We start from the raw sequence: 21417 nt of genomic DNA, 5'->3' as shown, positions 1-21417 counted from the left end.
CTGCTTGGGGGATTCTTGGGCGTGCATCCGATTTCCTGGATTAGAAAATCCTTTACCTCTCTTCCTTATCGTGTAAGTTGCTTCCTTATCTAATAAAAACAGATGTGACATTTTAACAAACTTTGAAATAACCAGAATTGCTTCATTAAGTTCAAAGCATGTTGGAAAGTATACTGTTGTAGGACATGTGGAGGGGGCATTATTTTCATGTCTTTATGTTTAAATAAAGCAACTCAGATGGACCCTGCAAATGCAGAAACAGAAATTTGCATTGTCTGAAGGGATTTTGGGGGGGGGGGGGTAATTTTCTGTGTTATGGATTCTCCAAGTTGCAGAGAATGAGGAGGTGCTGAGAGTGGTCCTAGAAAAGTCAATTTGACTTTCCTCTGCTTTTGCCTTTGTCCTCTGACTGTCCTGTTTTACTCTCTGGCTTGGCCAGCTGCTTTCCTCTCCATTCATCTTCTCCAGTAGACATCCCCTACTGAGGAGACAAAAAGACACATGGTCAATCAGCTGGAGAGCCACACTGGTTAGAGGCATAGAGAGGAATTCATAAATCATGTGTTCTTTTGAATTTATCCGATAGAAATTAAACTGCATCAATGCAGCACTGTCTCTTGGGGCCATCAGAGAAGATACTGGTTCAGTAAATATTTGTGGATTACCTCAGCTTAACAGGTAACACAGTACCAGCTAGATGCTAGGCCGCAGGGCCATGAGTAAACAAGACCCACCTTCTGCCTGCAGGGTTTTTCTAGGTCATGGAAAAGACGGGCATGAAAAGTAATTACACCATACTGTGACTGGGCAACACAACATACAATGGGAACGCATGAAGCATGTTTTAAGGAGAGTATAAGCATCAGAGAAGGCCTTCTGGAGAAGGGGCAGCTGATGCGGATCTTAAAGAACAAAGATGAATCCACCAGGCAAAGAGAAGATGGAAAGGCATTTTATGGAGGAGAAACCAAAAAGGGGAGGGGATGAGAAAAGGCTATGAAGTGAAAGAGAAGAGGATGAGTTCAGGGTCATTCATGGGTTCACTGGGCCTAGAACATAGGTTCACGGTAGGGGAGCAGCAGGCAATGAAGCTGGAGATGTGGGCAAGGACCAGTTGAGATGTTACTTGAAAGGTAAGGGCAAGCTATCGAAAGATCGTTAGACCCAAGAGAACCATGATCAAATGGTGTTTTAGAGTAATTTCTTCAGCAGGACTCTAGGAGGATAAATCAGAGAGGAAGAATTCTTGAGGCAAACAGGTTAGTTAAAAACCTGCTAGGCTAACACAGGTGATGAATGGTGGAGGACCACCCAAGATGGAGGCTGTGGGGATGGTTTGGAGATATTAGAGAAGAATGATCAGCGGACTTCCATCACTAATTCAGTCTAGGCAGTGTAGGATATAGACATCAAAAGCCTTTCCAGATTCCTTGTCTGTGCAACTGGTGGACTGTGCCTGTGCCAAGCCCTGGGCGGGGATAAGGAATTAGCTCTGCCAATAGAGCCATATGCTGAAGTGACGCTCACTAAAATGAAACGGTACCTGCACATCACAGATGTGTAGTACAGCTTAGACATAAATATGAGCAAATAAAGGAAGCCATCCAAATTTCATAGTTGAACTAGAACGTGATTGTAAAAAAATTCTCCTTAGGAGATATACTCAACTGACTGAGTCATAGAAATTATTTTCAGTAAAGAGACAATTATTTTAATGGTGTTTGATCTCTAATACACAAATCTAACCTTAGGTATTAGTCTAGAAGCAGCAAAACAGACTCATTCAAAAGTCATTTGTTTCCTAGCCTGCATTTGTCCCATGTTGGGAGATGGAGTGAACCAGGAATTCTGCTTATGCGTTAGCATATGGAATGATAAACATGTTATGATAATTACAAAATAAATAACCGAGAAGGACTCAGGTGATGCTCACCCTGGGAAGTAAGCATCCGAATGCCCTTAAAGGAATTAAGCTTTTGTTGTCGTTCTTGTGAGTGGTTTAATGAAGGAAGAGCAGGACGCTGATAACTAAAATGAAAATATGAGATCTTGAAAAACAAAATACAGGGTCCTGTACAAGTTTTATTGAGAATTGACTGTACTACTGATTTTGCTTATCAACATCTTTGTTGTATAAACTATTTCACCTAAGATAATGGCAGAATGGAAAATGGGGAACCTTGGTAGCACTGAAGGAAATTAAAACTCTGTAGGCATTCCTATGTTTATTTTGAGTTCTGTAGAAGTGATTGACACTGTTATAAAAGTATACTACAGACCACTCAGTGAAATACAGGCTCTGAATGATGTTTTCTTGATAAAATGATGAAAGTGACATGGTGGCAGCCGTGATGGGAGGTTTCAAGTCATTTCCAAAAGTCTAATTCAGCTAAAGTAGGGTGGGAATTAAGTTCTTGAATTGTCTTTCCAATGACTTTTCTTCCCAAGAGGGAGAAAACGTGGAGACTCAATATTCTGTATGTAATTCTGACCAAAAGGAAGAACTCAGTGGGAAAGTGAACATTGTAATAGTCTTTGGAGAATGTTACCATGTCATATTGGAGTTTACACAGCAAAGCAAATACCAGGCATAGCAGGATGTATCATTTTCACAGAGTTAAATTTTCAGACATTCAGAAAATATATTGCTGTGATCCCATGGTTAGAACCTATCAAAGAGAGCATAGCTCACATCTATGGGAGATGATACAAGATAAAATTTACACCATAAAAGGCTAAATCATTTCAACAAGAAAAAATATCAAACACATTTTATTCTAGGGTGTATTATTAAACACACAGAGACATTCTCTCATTTAATCCTTGTAGTACCCCCATGAAGCAAATACCATGATTCTCTCTATTTTTGCATACTGAAAAACTGAGGCACAGAGAGGTAAAACAACTTACCCGAGGACACACAGCTATGAAGCCGTCGGTGGGGGAGCCAGAATTTCAACTTACCCAGTTTGCTTCCAGTCTAAACCTTTTATCACCACGTTGTGGTCTCGCCTCCAAAGAGCTTTCTGATAAGCTCGTGTGGAAGGATGTAAGAATGAAAGATCGCGTGCCTAGTAGGCACGGAAGATGGAGAGTGAGCCCTGGGTGAAGTGTGAGGGTAGCAAAGACCCCGAATCACCCAGGGGTCACTAGAGATGCTGCCAACGATAAAATTTACTTGTATTTAGACACAAGAAGAACAGGAAATGGATGGGCTCACATTTCCCAAAATGACAAAGGTGATGCTAATAGAAGGCAGAACCACCCTTCTTCTGTTTCTGTTTTATTTAGAAAGGGGCTATTTTTCAAATGAAAAAATAATAGATAAGTCATAGTAAGAAACAAGTGCTAGGAAAACATCAGATGGCCTGGGGCGCTGTTTTAAAGTAGAATTCAAATAGATTATCTTGGGGTATTCAAGAAATTTGCTGAATTCGAGAAAATGTAAAACACGTGAAAGATGACTTAACACCAGATTACGGCAGGTACTCGGGTTCTCCAAGCAGGGGAAATGTGAAGAAATTCTAGAAATCGTAAACTAAAGTTTGCCCGTGACCCCAAGAACCAGCATGATTGTTGGCACCCAGAGAGGAATGCCAGGAGGGGCAGAAGCCCCCGTGGGTTCACAAGAGGAAAAGGAAAGGATCCTCGCTGCCCAAGGGCCCCCGGAAGAGACTGAACAGGCTTTGTAATAGAGGGAGCAGGAGCACTGTGCATATATCCATAAAATGAGAAGACTAAATTTTGCTGTAATCTCAACATGTGTGTTTCATTTCCCAATGAATGTGAATGTATTTTCAGCGTAGCTCTTGTGTCCTATCAAACCAAGATTACCAGTGTCATCTTAGTGTTTCTCTGAAAATAAAATTCTCCTTGGTCCAGCAGAGAAAGATGTAAAAATTGGTGAGTACCCACTTAAAACTAAATATTCTGATGAATGAGCCTAAGAACAAAGAGATTGAAGCTTTTAGGAGTCAATAGGGGGTTCCTTCTAAATTTCATGACTTCAGCCTGTCTGAGGGCCACCGATCCAAACTGTGGAGGCTGGAAGTTGTTACATGCTTCGTGTGCTCACAAATGTGGAGTTGTTTTGGAAGATAAGCTCAATATTGGGGCGCCTGGGTGGCTCAGTTGGTTAAGCATCCAACTTGATTTCAGCTCAGGTCATAATCTCAGGGTGGTAAGATCGAGCCCCACATCAGGCTCCATGCTAGATATGGAGCCTGCTTAAGATTCCTTCTCTTTCTCCCTCTGCCTTCCCCATCCCCCTGCTCATGGGCACATGCATGTGCGTCCTCTCTCTCTCAAAAAAAAAAAAAAAAAAATCAGTATTAAGCTGAAGTTTTTTATATAGCCTTTGAAAGCAGCTCCGAATGGAGTGACCTCTCTAAGAAGTCAGCTTTGTGGCAGTCTACATCTTTAACCTGGGATTTCGTTAGAAAATAGTAGAGAAGCCCATGGCACACTTTTCTGAAAAACTGGACAGCTCATTGGATCGGTGAAACATTTTCCAAAGGGAAGGTCAAATCTATTTTGCAAGGGAGTCTTGGCAGGTGTTGTTCAAAATGAGAGCAGTTTATAATTGGTTCAGTATTCCGTAAACACATTTTTTAAAAAAGAGATACTAGAATTCATGTGGCTAAACTAATAAAGAGAAAGCTGGCCACTTGTTTCCAAGTAAATGTTTATACAGACTTTCCTGCCATTCATCCTCAGTCTGTAGGAGTTGTGCCGTAATTTAAGTGTTTGACTTTTATCCCTACTTTGGCGGTTATCTTGAGGCTGGCGTGCAATGGGAAATGGTTTGCTTGTGACCAAATCCCTCCTCTTCAAGGGCAGTGGTTTGTAAATGGCCCTGTCAGCAGATTTTTGCTGCCAGATCTTAATAGGTTGCAAATAAAAGTGGAGCTTTTCTGATGAAGGGAGCTGGCGGAAAGCAAGAGAATGGGCTTGGGGAGACTAGCAGCTCTGCCGAGCACGTTCGGCACATCCTGGCCTTAGAGGTCACCAGCTTCCATGAAAGGGGAGCCCGGGGATGGATTCTTAGTGACTCTTCATCCCCCTCCCTCCTGCTCGAGATGGTCTCGGGAATATCTCATGCATATAAGTTTGTATGTATTTCTTCCTCTAGACTCAGTTGGGAAAACAGAAACCATGTCAGGTATTTCAAGCAAGAGGGAATTTAATACAAGGAATTAGATGTTTTTGAAAGGGTTTTAAAAAGCTTAGAAACAGTGGGAAGGAAGCAAAGAGCAATGAAAGTAGCTGCCAGCTTGCAGGAAACTAGGACATGGAGGGAAGGCGCCCAGAGGTTTTACCAAGTGCCAGGAGGAAGCAGCTGTCGCCAGAGCTCTCCTGCAAACAGCTGTGCACCCCTCTTATTGGCCATCTGCCTGAGCATCTTTCTACCAGTGCAAGAGGAGGAGCGCGCCTTCCTTCTCTCTTTGCCTTCCACATCTTCTGCGAATGCCTCTTGCTGGCAGGAGTTGGATATGTATTAACCTTACTCAAAATCTAAGTACCTTTGCCCTGTCGGAAAGCAGTTGGGAAATACAGTTCATTCCTGAGCTTCCAGAAAAGGGCTGGGGACAATACCAAGTTGACCAAGGACCAGGGCACAAGTGTATTTTCTCATCGCACTTTCTACAATAAATGTAATCTAGGGTAATATCGTGGGGAACATATTCCCAAGAAAAAATAAAATGACAAGTCTCCCTCGGGCAGGGAAGATAAAAAATATCTTTCCCAAATAAGCCCCGTTCGGCTGTTTTAAGCCTCCCTAGAAGAGCTGACTTGTCAGTGTCTTTATGTGCATATGAAAATAATTTATAACATGGTTTCTTACTCTTCAGGTGAAAATAACAGTTTTGATCACTTCAGGTCAAAATGCAAGACTCTGTGGATTCCTGGTCACCTTCTCGCTTAGCTATACCACGCGGACACACACCCATGTACATTTCCCCTCCTGTCTCCTCACTGTGCCTTTGGCCAGGGAGAAGTAGCCTGTGCCCGTGAAGTAAATGCTGATTCATAGTACAAATCCGACCTTCCAAGCCCTGTGTGAGGAAGGCAGACCCAATCTCTCAAAAGCACAGTTTCCAAGCTTTGTGGGATATCCTTCTGAATTCCTAAGATAATGCCCAAGTTCCCTTTGCTCAAGAACCAAGTGCTACAGACATCCTTTCCATGAAAAGAAAGATCCCTGTCATTCCTCCCTCAAAATAATGTAAGAAACACCTACTTTATCTCCTCCCAGGCTGCTTCCGGCTGTCCTTCCTTGCTTGTCCGGCAAGCTTCACTTCCTCGTGCCTGCCTGAAATGCCCCCTCTTTCACTGAACTAACTTGGGAGAAAGTCCTTCTCCTCGCTTTGTAGATGAAACGGTAAAATTTAAACCTGCCACTTGCAGTCCCCTCTTCTCCTGTTTGCCTCCACTTCTTTGACCATTACCACAATGCTGTAGTGTTCTCTAACTTTTGTGATTCCTTATTTTAAGGTCACAATGTCAGAAGTTTACACGTGTAAATGTCTTACTACATCAGTTTCTTTCTGTCCATTAGTCTCGTGAACAGCTAAGTCCACATCTCTCCAGTGTTTTGGAAGGTGTTTTGATGAGTAAGGAGATGAGTCTAGGAGTCCCAGTCTTCCAGAATTCCCAGCAAGAAGTCCAACAATAGTAGCTGAGATTTACTGAGCACTTACTATGTGCCATGGATTGTTCTAGATGCTTTATGTGCTCTCTAGACCCTGAGTCCTTATGATGACCCTGGAGGCTGAAACTGGTATCCCCCCAGTTCAGGGTCTTTGCAGTTTTAACCAAGGTCATTCAGTTAGTAGATAGTCGAGTCAGAATTTAGCCACCACTTTCTAAGTCTAAACTTGGTCAATCAAGAGAATTGTTGTTATATAACAATAGAAAAAATAGGGTTCGTAGTTACTATGAGAGCACTCATGTGCTTTTACTTAGAGAAAGAAAGTTACTTAGATTTCCAGTAGGGTTAATATGTATCCTCAGATTATATACTCACTTGATAGAAAAACGATTGCTTCTCTATGTAGCTTACCCTTAACTGGCTTCAAAACAGATTATGAATCTTTTGATATTTAGGACAGTTGATTCTGGAAGCATCTATATGATTGTTAATGATTCTAGAGATTATAGGGCAATGCTGGAATGCGTGTGAGAACGGTATTCACGTGTTACTAATGTGTAAAGACAGAAATATGGCTGTACCATATTAACCTTCACAAGGCATTAGTCAATATGTGTGTGGTATGAGCTCATCTGTTTAGCCTGCAGAGGTCATATCTGACACAAGAGAGCTTTAAAGGGGAGAGACTTAGTTAACTGTTACCTTTACCGCACACTGGAGAGGTGGCCACCCCTGTACTCACGGAGGAGAAATTCTCTCAGCAAGATTTACACCTGCAAGTCCTATACCATGTGTGTTAGGAGGTTCATTCTCTGCATTTCTTACTTCCAACATGCTTCGGAGGGAGCCAGCGCCGGTGACACAGCTAGTCTCGGGGCTGGTCTGTGTGCTTGGTGGCAGGGTCAGCGCTGGCTTCCTAATAAGTCAGTTGTCTGTGTGTTTGTCCTCCCAGTCCATAGAATCAGAGTGACCAGTGCTTCTAGGATTCTACCTGTTTTGTTCCGCACTCACAATAACTCGCCACGTTTTGCTGTTCCCTGTCTAAAGCTCATCTGATTGCCCCAGAGCCTACTCCAAGCTATGGCCGGAGGAGATGGATCCTGGGGTCTGCTGTTGTTTCATTCAGTACGTCATTATTGACTAAATAATAGTGTTAATAGTAGTTGCGATGGCAATAGTCGCTGCCATGTGTTAAGGGCTCGTGAGGCAAACACTGTTCTGAGCCTCTGTGTGTTCTCTCATTGAATCCTCAGACTCGTGGGAAGTAGGTAAGGTGATCCTCCCAAAAGTGAAACTTGTTGTACCTGCTGTAGGTCAAGATGATTATTTCTTAACTCAAGTCCAAATGTATGAATGATGCAGCTGCCTGGAGAGGAGATTCATGGGGACAAAGGCCACTGGAAGAAGTCACGTGCAGGAGACACCCCAACAAGGGCTTTCCGTGTAACTCCCTCAGCTCTGTCTCCCTGTGTGGTACGGTTGGCCATGCCCTGTCAGGAAGTGTGCCTTATTCTGTTTGGTTCAGTCTCACCAATTGCAAGTGGACCTCCTGTTTCCAATTTACACAGTTAATGAGTCATCCCTGGAGGTTTTCGGGAAGATTTACAAATCCTCGAGCTGGAAGGATCCCGTTGACACATGAATAAATGTTATCTCTTTGCCACATAATATTTTTGCGTCTGCAATTCTCTTGCAACTTAAATCTGTGTCGCTTACTCACGGAAAATATCTGGCTAAGTATTTGTTAACACCTTAAGATGTTTTTTGATGCTGGGTTTTACAGAAACACAAAAGGCTTACGGAGTCCACGGAAATCTAATAGAGTCCCACAATAGTGCCTTTCAGCACCAGGACAGGAGCTGTTCATTAGCTTTTCCTCCATTTCTCTTTCATATCCGGCAGGAGCTGAATTGGCCACACCACACGCCTTTTTAGTAGATGATTAGGTTTTTACCAGGCCTCGGGGAGGATTATTCGGAATAAAGGAAAAATCAATCTTAATGTCTCCCCCCAGGACCAGAGGGGACTGAGGTCTGTGCCGTCAGTCTCGAGGTATAAAAACCAGTGTGTCTGGGCTGGTTGACACTGTAGAGAAGTCGAGACTAAAGCTCACCGTCTTGGAGGACCTGGGGCTTTGCTCAGGCTCGTTACTGTCGAGAGAGCCCTGTTTCATGAGAAACCAGGTGTGATCTTCCCTCTACAACACGGCCCCGTGTCCTTTATCCTGTTGGCTCCGAATTGGCCTCTTATCCTGTGGTAGCCTAAGGGAACAACAGTCCTTTTTTTTTTTTTTTAAATCTCGCTTCTTATTTTTGTTTTGCCCTTCACCGTGAGCCTTACAGGGATCTGCCCTGTTTTCTCTGTCTAGGTCAATATTTGGGATAATTCTTCAGTTTCACTCATGGCCTTCCTGGAGGTTCAGTTTCTTACCCTGAAACAGAATAATGTTCCAAGCTAATAAGCTATTTGGAAGACACTGGGTTAAAGGCACTGTGGAGCTATAATGAAAAGAAAAAGACATAAAATTCTTTGATTTGTCCTTAACCTGCCAATTCAGGGCAACAGGCATTACTGCTGAGGGTAAGGAGGATCTCAACTGTGGAAGAGTAGACTGTGGCTTTCGTTCTCACAGATCTCACAAGCTCCCGGGGTCTCTACAGCATGAGGGGAGCTGCGCCAAGACTGGAACTGGGAGAGGGAGGCCTAGTGTTACTGGAGTTCACATGGTCCTAGCTTTGTGGCAGGCACCATGGGAGGGGCCGTGCACCCCATTTGGTCACGCAGCAACACTCTGAGGAGACACGTGAGGACAGTGAGGCCGACTGTTGTTAAGAACTGTGCTCTACAGGTAATATAATACGGGAGAGAAGAAGTTCTGTTCCTCTGGGAACCAGCAGGGAAGAATATGGTTTCACAGAGATGGAAATTACTCTTAAGCGGCATCCTTAAAACTGAGTTCTTTATAAAGATTTGATCTTTGGTCTTTATTTATTTACTTTTTGTCTTATAATAACACATTCTTAAACCAATGTTACTGAACATCCATGCCATTAGTCTGGGCTGCAAGTGGCGCAAACACACCTTTTCTTCCCCCAAAGCATCACTGCCTGCAGTTAGGGTCATAGAAGACATTTTGGGGTAGGGAGAGGAGAGTGAGGGAGAGAGTTGTTCCAAAGGACACGAAGTTATGTTGCTCATAAGTCTGTGACTGACGGGGGGAAAGATACAATACGTGATCATTTAAATAACAAATGGTAGCACAGAAACGAAAGAAGGTCTTTGCCTCCTGCACCCACTGGAAGTATTTTTTTTACCATAAATATATTATCAATTAGGTAATTAGATCCTCGAAAAGCAAACATAAATAAGACACATTCACTTTGTGCTCCAGTTCCTCCATTCTTAATCTCTTTTGTCCTTCCTAGTGATGAATTTTTTCCTTTTTTAGCCACCCCAATTTATAAAAAAAAAAAAAAAAATCCCTTCCATTTTTCCTCCTCCCCTTCAGAGGAGACAAAAGAGAGCTTCCTTCCAAAAGCAGCAGGGAAAAGGCTTGGCATGCTTGCCGCACAGCCGCTAGCTCTAAGAGGCTTCTTCGGGCTGGGTGTTAGGCCTCCGAGAGGGGGCTGTATTTCCAGAGCTGGTCACCCACAGGTACGCCTGCACAAGGTCTAATGTGAATGATGTCCAGTATGTCCCCCATCCTTGGCCATCGTAATTCTGTAGGTCAGGGAACAGTCTGAGGCAGCATTCTGGTTTTCGGAATCAATTGATTTCACTAGTCCAAACTTAAAATTTCTAGGGAAATCTGGACTAAAAAGACCGAGGTATTATTCAGGGACAGAAGAACCAGTGCTTCTGAAATAGGAAGCAAAATTGAAGAGAACCCACCTGACATGTTTCTTACGTAAGCCTGATCCTTATATAGAAACGCAGCAGAACTGCTTCAGGGAAAGTTCCGGATTGTTCAGCGGATGGGAAGGAGTGACAAAATAGATGACTTGCTAAATAGATAAATGACCGTGCCAAAAGCTAGGACTGCTGGCAAAGCATAGCAGGGAGTTTAAAAATGTATCTCAGAAAAAGAAAGAATGATCAAAGAGTCACCATGAAACACCATTGTTTGGAGTAACTGACTTAGATAAAAAGGAAAGGACACCTCTATCCTAAGAAAATTCAGAATTCAGGGTGCCTGGGTGGCTCAGTCAGTTAAGTGTCTGACTTCAGCTCAGGTCATGATTCCAAGGTCGTGGGATTAAGCCCCATGAGGATCTCCCTGCTCACAAGGACCCTGCTTCTCCCTCTCCCTCTGCCTGCTGCTCTGCCTGCTTGTGCTCTCTCTCTTTCTCTCTCTCTCTCTGTCAAATAAATAAATCTTTTTTTAAAAAATTCAAATTCGATGCTATGAAGACAGTAGAGACTTTAGCATGTGAAAATCACCTCTGCTTCCAGAAGCCAGTCGGTTTCATAAATAGGTAAGTGATTTATTGAACAAGCACTTAGAAGGGTGACTACTGTGTGCAAAGCACTGGGGTCAAGGCTGGTTAGCTTGTATAGGTTTACAAATAATTCCAGAGCATGAATAAAACGTAGGATAGTGGCACAGAGAAATTGAAAAGCTGGAGGACAGAGCTAGCTGGCACTGAGGTTCCAACTTGGAACCACAGCCCGAGAGTGTTTGACACCTTCAATCCGTCCCCACCATTAGGCTTGATAGCAGCACAATCTTGCAGGCATTTAGGGAGAGGGAAGAGTTCGGGCAAGGGTCTTCTGGCCCAGTTCCCTCTGCTTCTATAAGCCCCTTAAATTCTTAATGTCACAAGCCTAATCTGCATTCCTATTTTTATATTTAAAAAATGTCAGCCAGGTAACAACATTGAAGGATCTCGAAATTATTTACAGAACCTAATAACCCACCGTTCTGGGAGTTAGGAAGATACGATTACCTCGATTTTCTAAATACGAAAACTGAAGATTGGAAATTAAATAAATGTATCCCAGGTTCAAGCAGACATCGTTATGTGGTGTCTATCATTTCTCTGTACAAATAGCAAGAGGAGTCAGAAATAATGATTGTACCAAAATGTGATCTTCTAAAATGTTTTCAAGTGAGAAAATCTCATGGGATCATTCTTCATTGTCTTTTTTCCATCTTCTAAAAAGTTTGGATTCACAGTTAACCTTTCTTTTCTTGCCGCAATAACCAGCTTTTCCTTTTCAATTTATCACTTTGATGACAGCTGATACCAGTCTAAGCTAACAGTGTAACAATTTTAGATAATGTTACAGATGCACAAGGGCATCCTCCTATGAATCAATTAAAGAAGTCACAGTAAGTTGCCATTGAAAGTGTAGCAGCTGCATCCTTGAAAACAGATGCTCTTCTGGGTCTGAATGAGTCCAATTTCAACTAATTTTAAGACTTAAACACATTTCAGTCTGGTTAATATTAGGATGTGGAACCACTTGAGACATCCTAATGTCCTAGGCTGATTGCTTCTCCATGACAGTACACTGGCTTCCCTTGAAAGATACTGGTTATTTGATATGCCAGGGATTTTATGTCTGTGGAAAAGAGAGGACCCCCAAGGCTTGGCTGCCACAAGGCAGACTCATGAAATTAAAGTGACTTCTAAAGGCAACACCATTTATAGGGATGTGCTTGGGCTGTAGGGATTGACCAGAATTCCTTTAGACTGCACTTCTGCAGGATTCCTGAACAGCCCAGGAAACCAGCTAGCATGAACTACTTTCATATACCCACTCTGTCCCCAGAATATACTCAAGAAACTAAGGGAAAAGTTACAGTTGTAAATGGCAAGCTGTGCCTTCTCTCTCCTGATTTTCACCAATCTGTTATTATGTGAGTTATTTGTCCTGGCACATTGGTCAATTAAAATATTTGTTCTGTTTAATAAAAAAGCATCGATTGAGCTCCTGTATGCCTCCCAACAGATATAGACAGATATAGATATATAGATAATCTCTGCTGTGAAGGAGTTAATGATCTCTAGGAAGACATACTGATAAACAGATGTCAATGGTATATGGTAACTACTGTAATAGAATTATGGGGTGGGGAGGGGGGGTGAACAGAGGAGCCAGTGACCCAGTCTGGAGAATCAGGAAACACTTTCTGAGCCAGAAAGCATGAATAGTTTAGAAAGAGGGTTAAGAACCATCCAAGGCACAGAATCCTGAAACAGCAGGATATGTTTAGGGAATCTGCTTTAAGAAGGTGTCAGATTAATGGGCCAGGATGGGAAAGGAGAGAAGTTGGAGAGGAAGGAGAAAATGGGAGTTAGGGAAATGGTGAAAAACTGAAGTGTTGGACAGAAACCAAAAATAATGGAAAGCCTTGCTCAGGAGCTTGGACGTCAACACATAAGCAATGGGAAACACTGATGTTATTTTTACAAGAAATTGACAAAGTCTCATTTGTGTTTTTGAGGAATAACTGCTTCTCTAACTCATTTAATGAGCTAAACATGGAGGATTGAATCAAGGTAGGGGCCAGGCGTGAGGCCTCCTCCTATAGTAGTAGTTCATGGCAAAGATGCGGACAGAACCGAGAAAGTCACAGCAGGTACAGAAAAGACAAAAGATATTAAGAGATGTTTAGGAAATGAAATTGGCAGAAATTAGTCTTTGCCGGGGAGAGTGAGGGAGAAAAGAGGCTCAAAAATTACTTTCAAGCTTGCAGCTGAGATTTCTAGATTGCTACACCACTGAGGCAGAGGGAATTGAGGATAAAGAGCAGATGCTGAAGATAGAGAATGAGTTTTGTTTGGAAGACATTGCATTTGAGATGCCTGTGGGATATATAGGTAAGGCTAGCTTGCACAGTTGCTCAAATGAAGTTTAGGAGTCCTCAATCCCTCGATAATAGCAAAAGCCATGAAAATGGATGAGCTCACTCATGGAGAACATAGAGAATGATAAGTAAGGGAGACCAACAGAGAAAAAAGTCCTGGGAACCCCAGCACTTATGGGTGTGCTAAAGGAAGAGGATCCAGGGAAGGAAATGATGAAAACAATGTCAGCTATCGGACACCCAGAAGAGCAGGGTGCCTTCTAAGCCAAAAGAAAATGGAATTTTAAAAGGAAAGTGGCCAATCAATGTTGAACATAGCAGAGGGCCTTTCTGAGGTTAGAACCGTAAAGCACCCAATGTTTTGGCAATTAAGAGATCATTGGTGATGATGAGATAATGCTGTACTAAGGAGGTAGAGGCAGAAGGATTATGGCATGTAGAAGAGTTAACAGGCAAGACCACAGAGAGAGCAAGTGTTGATGATTCCTTTGAATTCTTAATGAGAATCTGCCTTTCTTAAGAGAGGAGTGACAAGGGGTGTCTGGGTGGCTCAGTGGGTTAAAGCCTCTGCCTTCGGCTCAGGTCTTGATCTCAGGGTCCTGGGATCGAGCCCAACATCAGGCTCTCTGCTTGGCAGGGAGCTTGCTTCCCCCTCTCTCTCTGCCTGCCTCTCTGCCTACTTGTGATCTATCTCTCTCTGTCTGTCAAATAAATAAATAAAATCTTTAAAAAAAAAAAAAGAGGAGTGACAAGAGAGTAGGAAGGACAAAGCAACATGAGTTGGGAAAAGTTGCTGAGAAGGGGAAAAGGAGCTAGCCAAACACTAGGGAAAGATGGACAAGTGACATTGAAGACATTTTTGAGATTAAAATCCAGAGAGTTTTAGGGGCAACAATCCATACATTCGTTTTTCTGTCAAAAGATGAGTTTGGGACGCCTGGGTGGCTCAGTTGGTTAAGCAGCTGCCTTCGGCTCAGGTCATGATCCCAGCGTCCTGGGATCGAGTCCCACATCGGGCTCCTTTCTCGGCAGGGAGCCTGCTTCTCCCTCTGCCTCTGCCTGCCATTCTGTCTGCCTGTACTTGCTCTCTGCCCCCCTCTCTCTCTGATAAATAAATAAAATCTTTAAAAAAAAAAAAATGAGTTGCAGGGGCACCTGGGTGGCTCAATGGGTTAAGCCGCTGCCTTCAGCTCAGGTCATGGTCTCAGGGCCCTGGGATCGAGTCCCGCATCGGGCTCTCTGCTCAGCGGGGAGCCTGCTTCCTCCTCCTCTCTGCCTGCCTCTCCGCCTACTTGTGATCTCTCTCTGTCAAATAAATAAATAAAATCTTAAAAAAAAAGATGAGTTGCAGAATTAGCCAGGGTTAGATCAAGTTGCCACAGAAGAATCTATATTAAAGGTCATTGGGCAGACGGGGACACGTGGCCTCCTCTTGCTATGAGCAAGGCTGGAAATGCGAACATTCAGCTTTCTGGAGTCTATAGCTGTGTGAACAAGGGAGAATTGGAAATGTGCCTTGGTTTACCTAACAGGGAGTGCCTGCCCTGGAGAGCAAGCTTCAGCATCCTCCTATAAACTGATCAATTTAGTACAGAAAGCCACAGTTCTACTGCCACGATTAGTTAGCTGAGAATCTCCAAGATGCCTGCTTTTATACAGTGGCTATAGGAGGAGCAGGATATTATGAATGATTTGATGGGACCCATCCCTAGTATTAGCAGAACAACTCAAAGTGTATATCTTAATAAAATGATCAAGTTCTAATATTTTTTAGAAGATTTTTATTTATTTGTTTGACAGAGAAATTGCAGGTAGGCAAAGAGGTAGGCAGAAAGAGAGGGGGAAGCAGGATCCTGCTGAGCAGAGAGCCTGATGTGGGGCTAGATCCCAGGACCCCGAGATCATGACCTGAGCCAAAGGCAGGGGCTTAACCTACTGAGCCACCCAGGCACCCCAAGTACTGATATTTTTAAAGTCCAATATATGTGGGCTTTGCTGATATGAAGAGCAATCCCTAAGATAAACCACCACATGGCCTCTAAAAGGATGTATCAGGTGTGTGTCCAGTAACCTCCTATCTCAAGTGTATCCCCAGACTCTTCTGTCAGCTTTGCTTTTTTGTAGGTTTCCATTTGACATTTAAGAGAGAGTTCACTGTTTTGTGTTGTATCTGTTTGCCATGCTCAGCATTTTTTTGCTCTGTATATTCTTTCTTGTTAAGAAAACTCTGTAAGTTTCAGGGAGCCCTCAGGAACTCACAGGAGTTTTATAGAACTCTGGGCATGAGGCTTCATGTCGCTTTACTAAAGTTACATTTTTGTTGTAAATAACAGTCCAGTGAAATGAGCAACGTGCTGCTTTTCTAAACTCCTTTTACCTCACTCATTCCAAGTTTTATCTTGACTGTTTATCTTCCATTAATTTCATCTACTTGGATTTTTCTTCTTGGTTGAATTTGTCCAAAATGTCTTTGATGGAGTTAGGAGATTGATATAACTTTGGACCTTAAGCCACGAGTCTGATCTCTTTGGGGTCTGATTTCTGCCCCCATCGTGGCACATAAAGAGCTCTCAATCGACGGTCAGTGTCACTCAGCAGCAGAGTCCAAGGGCTCAAAGCCCTAACATGCTTTGAAATATTAGACTAGTGTTCCTTATAGTTGCTTTCATGTGGCCTGCTCGAAGAAAACATTACGAAGGCGGTGATCTCGTCTTGCAGTCCTACAGGCTGGGCAGTGTTCACCATGGAGAGGGGCTGCCGTGCCGTAGCCACTCTCCTGTGGGTGGAGTTAGTGAGCCTCTTGAGTGATGCCAAGGCTGGTAGGAATTTGAAATCTACATCATTACATTTCATTCTTCCTTACAGATCCGTTCCCTTGGCCCAAATTTGTTTTTTGTTTAATCTTTGCCATAATACCTGAATTTATTCAAGTCTGGTTTCCCAGAGAACTTGGCCCTATGAGGCTGGGGTCTTTCTGGGCCCTTCTCTGGGCATAGCAAAGTCCAAAAACAGATGCAGTTCTGACAGCCTGTGGCTGTAGACCCTGCCACAGCCACCTGTGACTCTCTACCCTATAAGGGGAACCCCTCCTGAACCTGTCAGTGATGCTTTGCCAGATCTCACAGGCCCCAAGTGCCCTTCCTCCAAAAGACACTGCATCCTCTGACAGAAGGATTTTCAGGTGGAAAAGCAAAAAATACTGATAATGGAATCTCAAGGGAATTATCTTTTAAGTAGCTTGTCACTATAGTTAAGCTTAAAACTCTTAACCTGGCCAAATCACATGCTAAAGAATAATAACAATTGCTTATTATTTATATTAATATTAAGTGAGGTTGATATACTATTATTATATGTGTTTTACCCACATTAACCCATTTAATGCTCCCCAAAACCCCATGCTGTAGGTGGTATTATCTCCATTTTACAGTGAGAAACTGAGGCAGACATAATTTAAGTATTTAGCTCTTGGTCACATAATAAGTGAGTAGTGGAAACAGGATTCAAAACCTGTCTTGGGGGACGCCTGGGTGGCTCAGTTGGTTAGGCAGCTGCCTTCGGCTCAGGTCATGATCCCAGCGTCCTGGGATCGAGTCCCACATCGGGCTCCTTGCTTGGCAGGGAGCCTGCTTCTCCCTCTGCCTCTGCCTGCCATTCTGTCTGCCTGTGCTCGCTCTCTCTCCCTCTCTCTCTGACAAATAAATAAATTAAAAAAAAAAAAAAAACCTGTCTTGGAAACTCTCGAATACTAAAAGAACTTTTGAATGAAATTGCCAAATTCGTTGTTGGTGATCTTTGAGAAGTTGTGGGGAACTGGATATGCAACAGAAGTCTAGATATAAATAGAGTTTGCATTTTTGCTGTTCAATATTTTCCTAAAAAAAGTGTCCAAGTACCATAAATAATTTATTAATTACTTGATAGAGATACAGAAGGTAACTCTACCAAATTTTCCAAAAAGACCTTTTGGGGCTTTTAGCTGACTGTAGGCTGTATATGAAATAAAGTAGAATACAGCACACTCTTCCTACCCCCCACCCAAGAAGATTTCATCTTCTTGGCATAGCAGATGGCTTCAGCATAGCATCTAGAACAAGGGCACTAATCATTCTCTTTAGACAGGACAGATCTACTCTATGGTATTTTTTTTAAGATTTTATTTATTTATTTGAGAGACAGATCACAAGTAGGCAGGCAGAGAGCTAGGCAGAGAGAGGGAAAGAGAGAGAGAGAGAGGATGCAGGCTCCCTGCTCTCGATGCAGGGCTCGATCCCAGGACCCTGAGACCATGACCTGAGCCGAAGGCAGACGCTCAACCCAGTGAGGCACCCAGGCGCCCCTACTCTATGGTATTTATTATGTTTGGTCCCGAGTGCCACATTTCAAATGTTGTCCAGAACAATTGGAATGGTTTTGTTGGCAAATTAAGAGAATTAAGAAACAATTCACTCTGATTATATGAAGAATAGCTGAAACACTGGGGTTAGTTAGCCTAGAAAAGGGAAGACTTGAAGGAAGCCAAAGATGTGGTGTCTTGAATACTTGAAGTGCCAACACATATGAGAATGGTTGCCAAGTTCTAGAATCAGAGCCCATGATTAGAAGTTAATGGCAACAGATGTCAGTAGATCGAGATGGAGTAGGCTGCCTTAAAAGGTACTGAGTTTTCGTTCACACCCATCAGAGTACGTAAGCAGACGCCCAGCAATCACTAGAACATGTGCAAGAGACACAGGCCTCGACCACGTGGTTGGGCCGGATGCCTGCTCAGGCCATTTCCAACGCCAAGGTTCTGCTCTAGTAATCTGTGAATGGGTTGAAAACAGCCAGTGTTGAATCAAGTACAGAAACAGCCTGTTGTGTCTTGGATGTTGACTGCTGCCCACACCAACATTAGTCAAATTGGTAAAAACATGATGAACAGCAAAGTAAGATGTCATTTCCAGCAGATCTCCAGGCACACAGTGCCGTGACTGGTGTTTTCTTCTCCTTTCAGTGCAGTCTCCGGCTCAGGAGAGCCACGTGACCATGGATCTGCCCCCAGTGTCAGAGCAGATCATGCAGACGCTGAGTGAACTTGCCAGATCTTTCCAGGATATGGCTGACCGCTGCTTGCTGGTGCTGCATCTGGAAGTCAGGTATGATGCAGGCAAGCCCAAGACCGCAGCTGAAGTGCGCCGCACGTCACCTATCGCTTGGTCTTTCTGGAGCATATCACTGTCACTTTTGGTTCTTACTACTGATGTCCTTTTTAATTTTTTTACACTGAATGTGATTTCTAGTGTTAATCACTGTAAAAGTTTTAAGCACATGCTGTATCGCAAATATGGTGATTCAGAGTCTGCGTGGCCTGTGACATCAGAATGTTCTAGATTTGAATGTCTCTACCAGCTAGTTAGGCCATCTTAAAGTCAGTTAATGCACCTTTCTTGATCCTGTTTTCTCATCATAAAAGTAAAACAATAATTCCTAGCCTACAAACTTTGTAAATGAAATAATAATTACTACAATACCTGCCACAAAATAAATGCTCAGAATGTGGTAGCTTTGTGATTATGGTGACTTTATTGTCACTGACTTTTTCACGAATGTGCTCTGCTAATCGGTAAGGGAGTATACAGATGCAAGAGCCGTCCTTCAAGAACTTGAGACCTAAGAAGAGGTTACGTTAAATCATAATTCAGGATAAGCGTTTCAAAGATGCCGTAATTTTGGATTCTTGTTCCTTCCCTTGCAGTGTAGAACATTCTTAGTGTTGGTGGGCTCTCTTATCACACCTGTGGAAATGGTAGAAAGAAAAGACTGTCTTCAATCATTTGTTCATTCAATAAACATTTACTAAGTGCCCTCTGTGCCAGGCGGTGTGCTAGGAATTGGGATATAGCAAAGAAAAAAAATCGCTCAAGATCCGTGCTCTCATGGAGCTACATTCTAATGGGGGAAACAGCCTATGAACGAACAAAGAAAGATAATTTCACATAAGTGCAACTAACAAAATACCATAATGAAATCAAGCAGTGCTGATAGAACTACAAAGTGAGCCATATGTTTGAACCACATAGATCATTGAAATTTTCTAAGAGTCACATTTGAAAAAGTAGAAGGAAACACATAAATTATGATATATTTTGTCTAACCCAGTGTATCCAAAATATTATTTCAGCATATAACTAATGTCAGAATTATGGATGAGCTAGTTTACATTTTTCTGTGTACGAAGTCTTTCCAAATCTGCATGTTTTACACTTAGAGCACATTGAAATTCAGATTGGTCACATCTCAAGTGCTCGATAGCCGCACGTGGCTAGTTTTCATTCTGGACATGGCAGAGCGTAGCTGGGCTTGACTACAAAGAGGTATTGGCTTTTAGATAGTGTTTTTTAGATAGTGTGGCCAAAGAAAATGTGACATAGTAACAAGAAGGAACCACGTGTGTAAAGACCTAGGAGAAGGGAAGCTCAGACCAAGAGGTCCCAAGATAATCAAGCTTGGCAGTGTTGAGGAGTGGAGAAGGGTCAGGGTGTGTAGAACACTGGGAACAAGGAAGTGAGGAGGAGTGTGAGACTATCAGAAGAGGCAGCTGGGGCCTGACCACGTGTGGTCGTGAAGCCTGGCACGTCACCCTGCCATGTAGACCAGGTGAGTAGCTCAGATTTCATTCTAAGGGCATCATGAAGACATAGAAAGGTTCTAAGCAAGGGAGAGAGCTTCCTTCCTTCCTTCCTTCATTCATTCATTTTCATGTTTAAAAGGGCACTTCAGCTATCGTTTGGAAAAGGGATTATAGGAAGGAGTAGGATTGGAAGCCTAGCGTGCGTTGAGACCAGTTATGAGCTCCAGAGCAGCAGAGAGGAGGTATGAAAAGGGTTGGTTTGAGATCTGTTCCAAAGGCAGAGCTGCTGAAATGTGTTGATCACCTGGGTGGGGTGCAGGGGCTGGTGGCAGCAAAAGAAAGGACTCGAGGAAAACCAGTAGCTTTGGACCCAGCGTAACTCTGTGGGTGCCAGGGCCATTAACGGAGGTGAGAAAGCCTGATGGAGGAGAAGGGTTGTAGGAGGGAGAAAATCAAGACTTCCATCTGGGAGATGGTTAGTTAGAGGCACCTACTAGACCTCTAGGTAGCCATATCAGACCCCTGGTGGATACGGCCTTCTGGAACTTCAGGATCAGAAAATTCGAGATCAGAAAGTGCACAGTAACACATCTTCTGTATTACCATGAGACATTATTAAAGTTCATAGAGCATTTTCTTGTTTCATTTGGAGTCTTTACTAGGTTGAGGTTTTAAAAACATAAATAGGATTTTGGTTCATATGTCTGGGCTCCAGTTAGAAATTGGATATCTTTCAGGTGTGCTTAGGCAAAGCATAATTGATCATGTATTCTGGATGTCATTTCTTGTGTATTCCTTGTGCTCTGTTCATTCTTCATTATCTTGTCCAATGGCTTACTTCTTAATTATGCCACACCTTGCGAGTGGAGTAAGAGAAGCAGCATTGCAGGTTTGAAATATTTTACCCGATCTCATTTCTGATCATATTCCTTACATGCAGCTGTCCAGGAAGAAAAGCCCTTCCTCTATGTTTTCTGATTTGTTTTGTGATAATTTTTAGATTTGTTTTCTGTTTACTTACAAGCTGACAGTGAAATAAATCAGGTGGTTTCTATGAATAGATAAATGTAATAGACAGGAACAAAACCAAAAATCAGTAACATTCTGAAGCCCCGTTACCCGGGTTGCACAGAAAAGCAAGGGAACATCAAATTAGTTACTATCACAGCTCCTGGAATTTATGCTATCGATTGTGTTGGGAACACAAAGTGTTCCATGTTCAGAACTAGCCGCTTGTAGTGTAGTTAATTCCCAGTGGGAGATTTTTCAACATGTTTGAGTTAGTCTTTTAAATCCTTAACCTCTATTCTGCCCTCTTTATTTTCATACGCCATGATG

The 21417-nt window shown here is 42.8% G+C and overlaps 1 protein-coding gene across 1 annotated transcript in view; it reads left to right on the top strand.

The window, feature by feature from the left end:
- EXOC4 (exocyst complex component 4) overlaps positions 1–21417 on the top strand; it is a 731315-nt gene that overhangs the window by 644015 nt on the left and 65883 nt on the right. The window contains exon 15 of the mRNA XM_059396386.1: positions 18463–18604. Coding sequence (XP_059252369.1) covers positions 18463–18604 — 142 coding nt within the window. The remainder of the gene's footprint in view (positions 1–18462; positions 18605–21417) is intronic.

This window comes from Mustela nigripes, chromosome 4 (assembly GCF_022355385.1).
Source record: "Mustela nigripes isolate SB6536 chromosome 4, MUSNIG.SB6536, whole genome shotgun sequence".
In the NCBI taxonomy this organism is placed as follows: Eukaryota; Metazoa; Chordata; class Mammalia; order Carnivora; family Mustelidae; genus Mustela; species Mustela nigripes.
The sequence above is the reverse complement of the archived record's forward strand: the minus strand, read 5'-3'. Positions and strand labels throughout refer to the sequence as shown.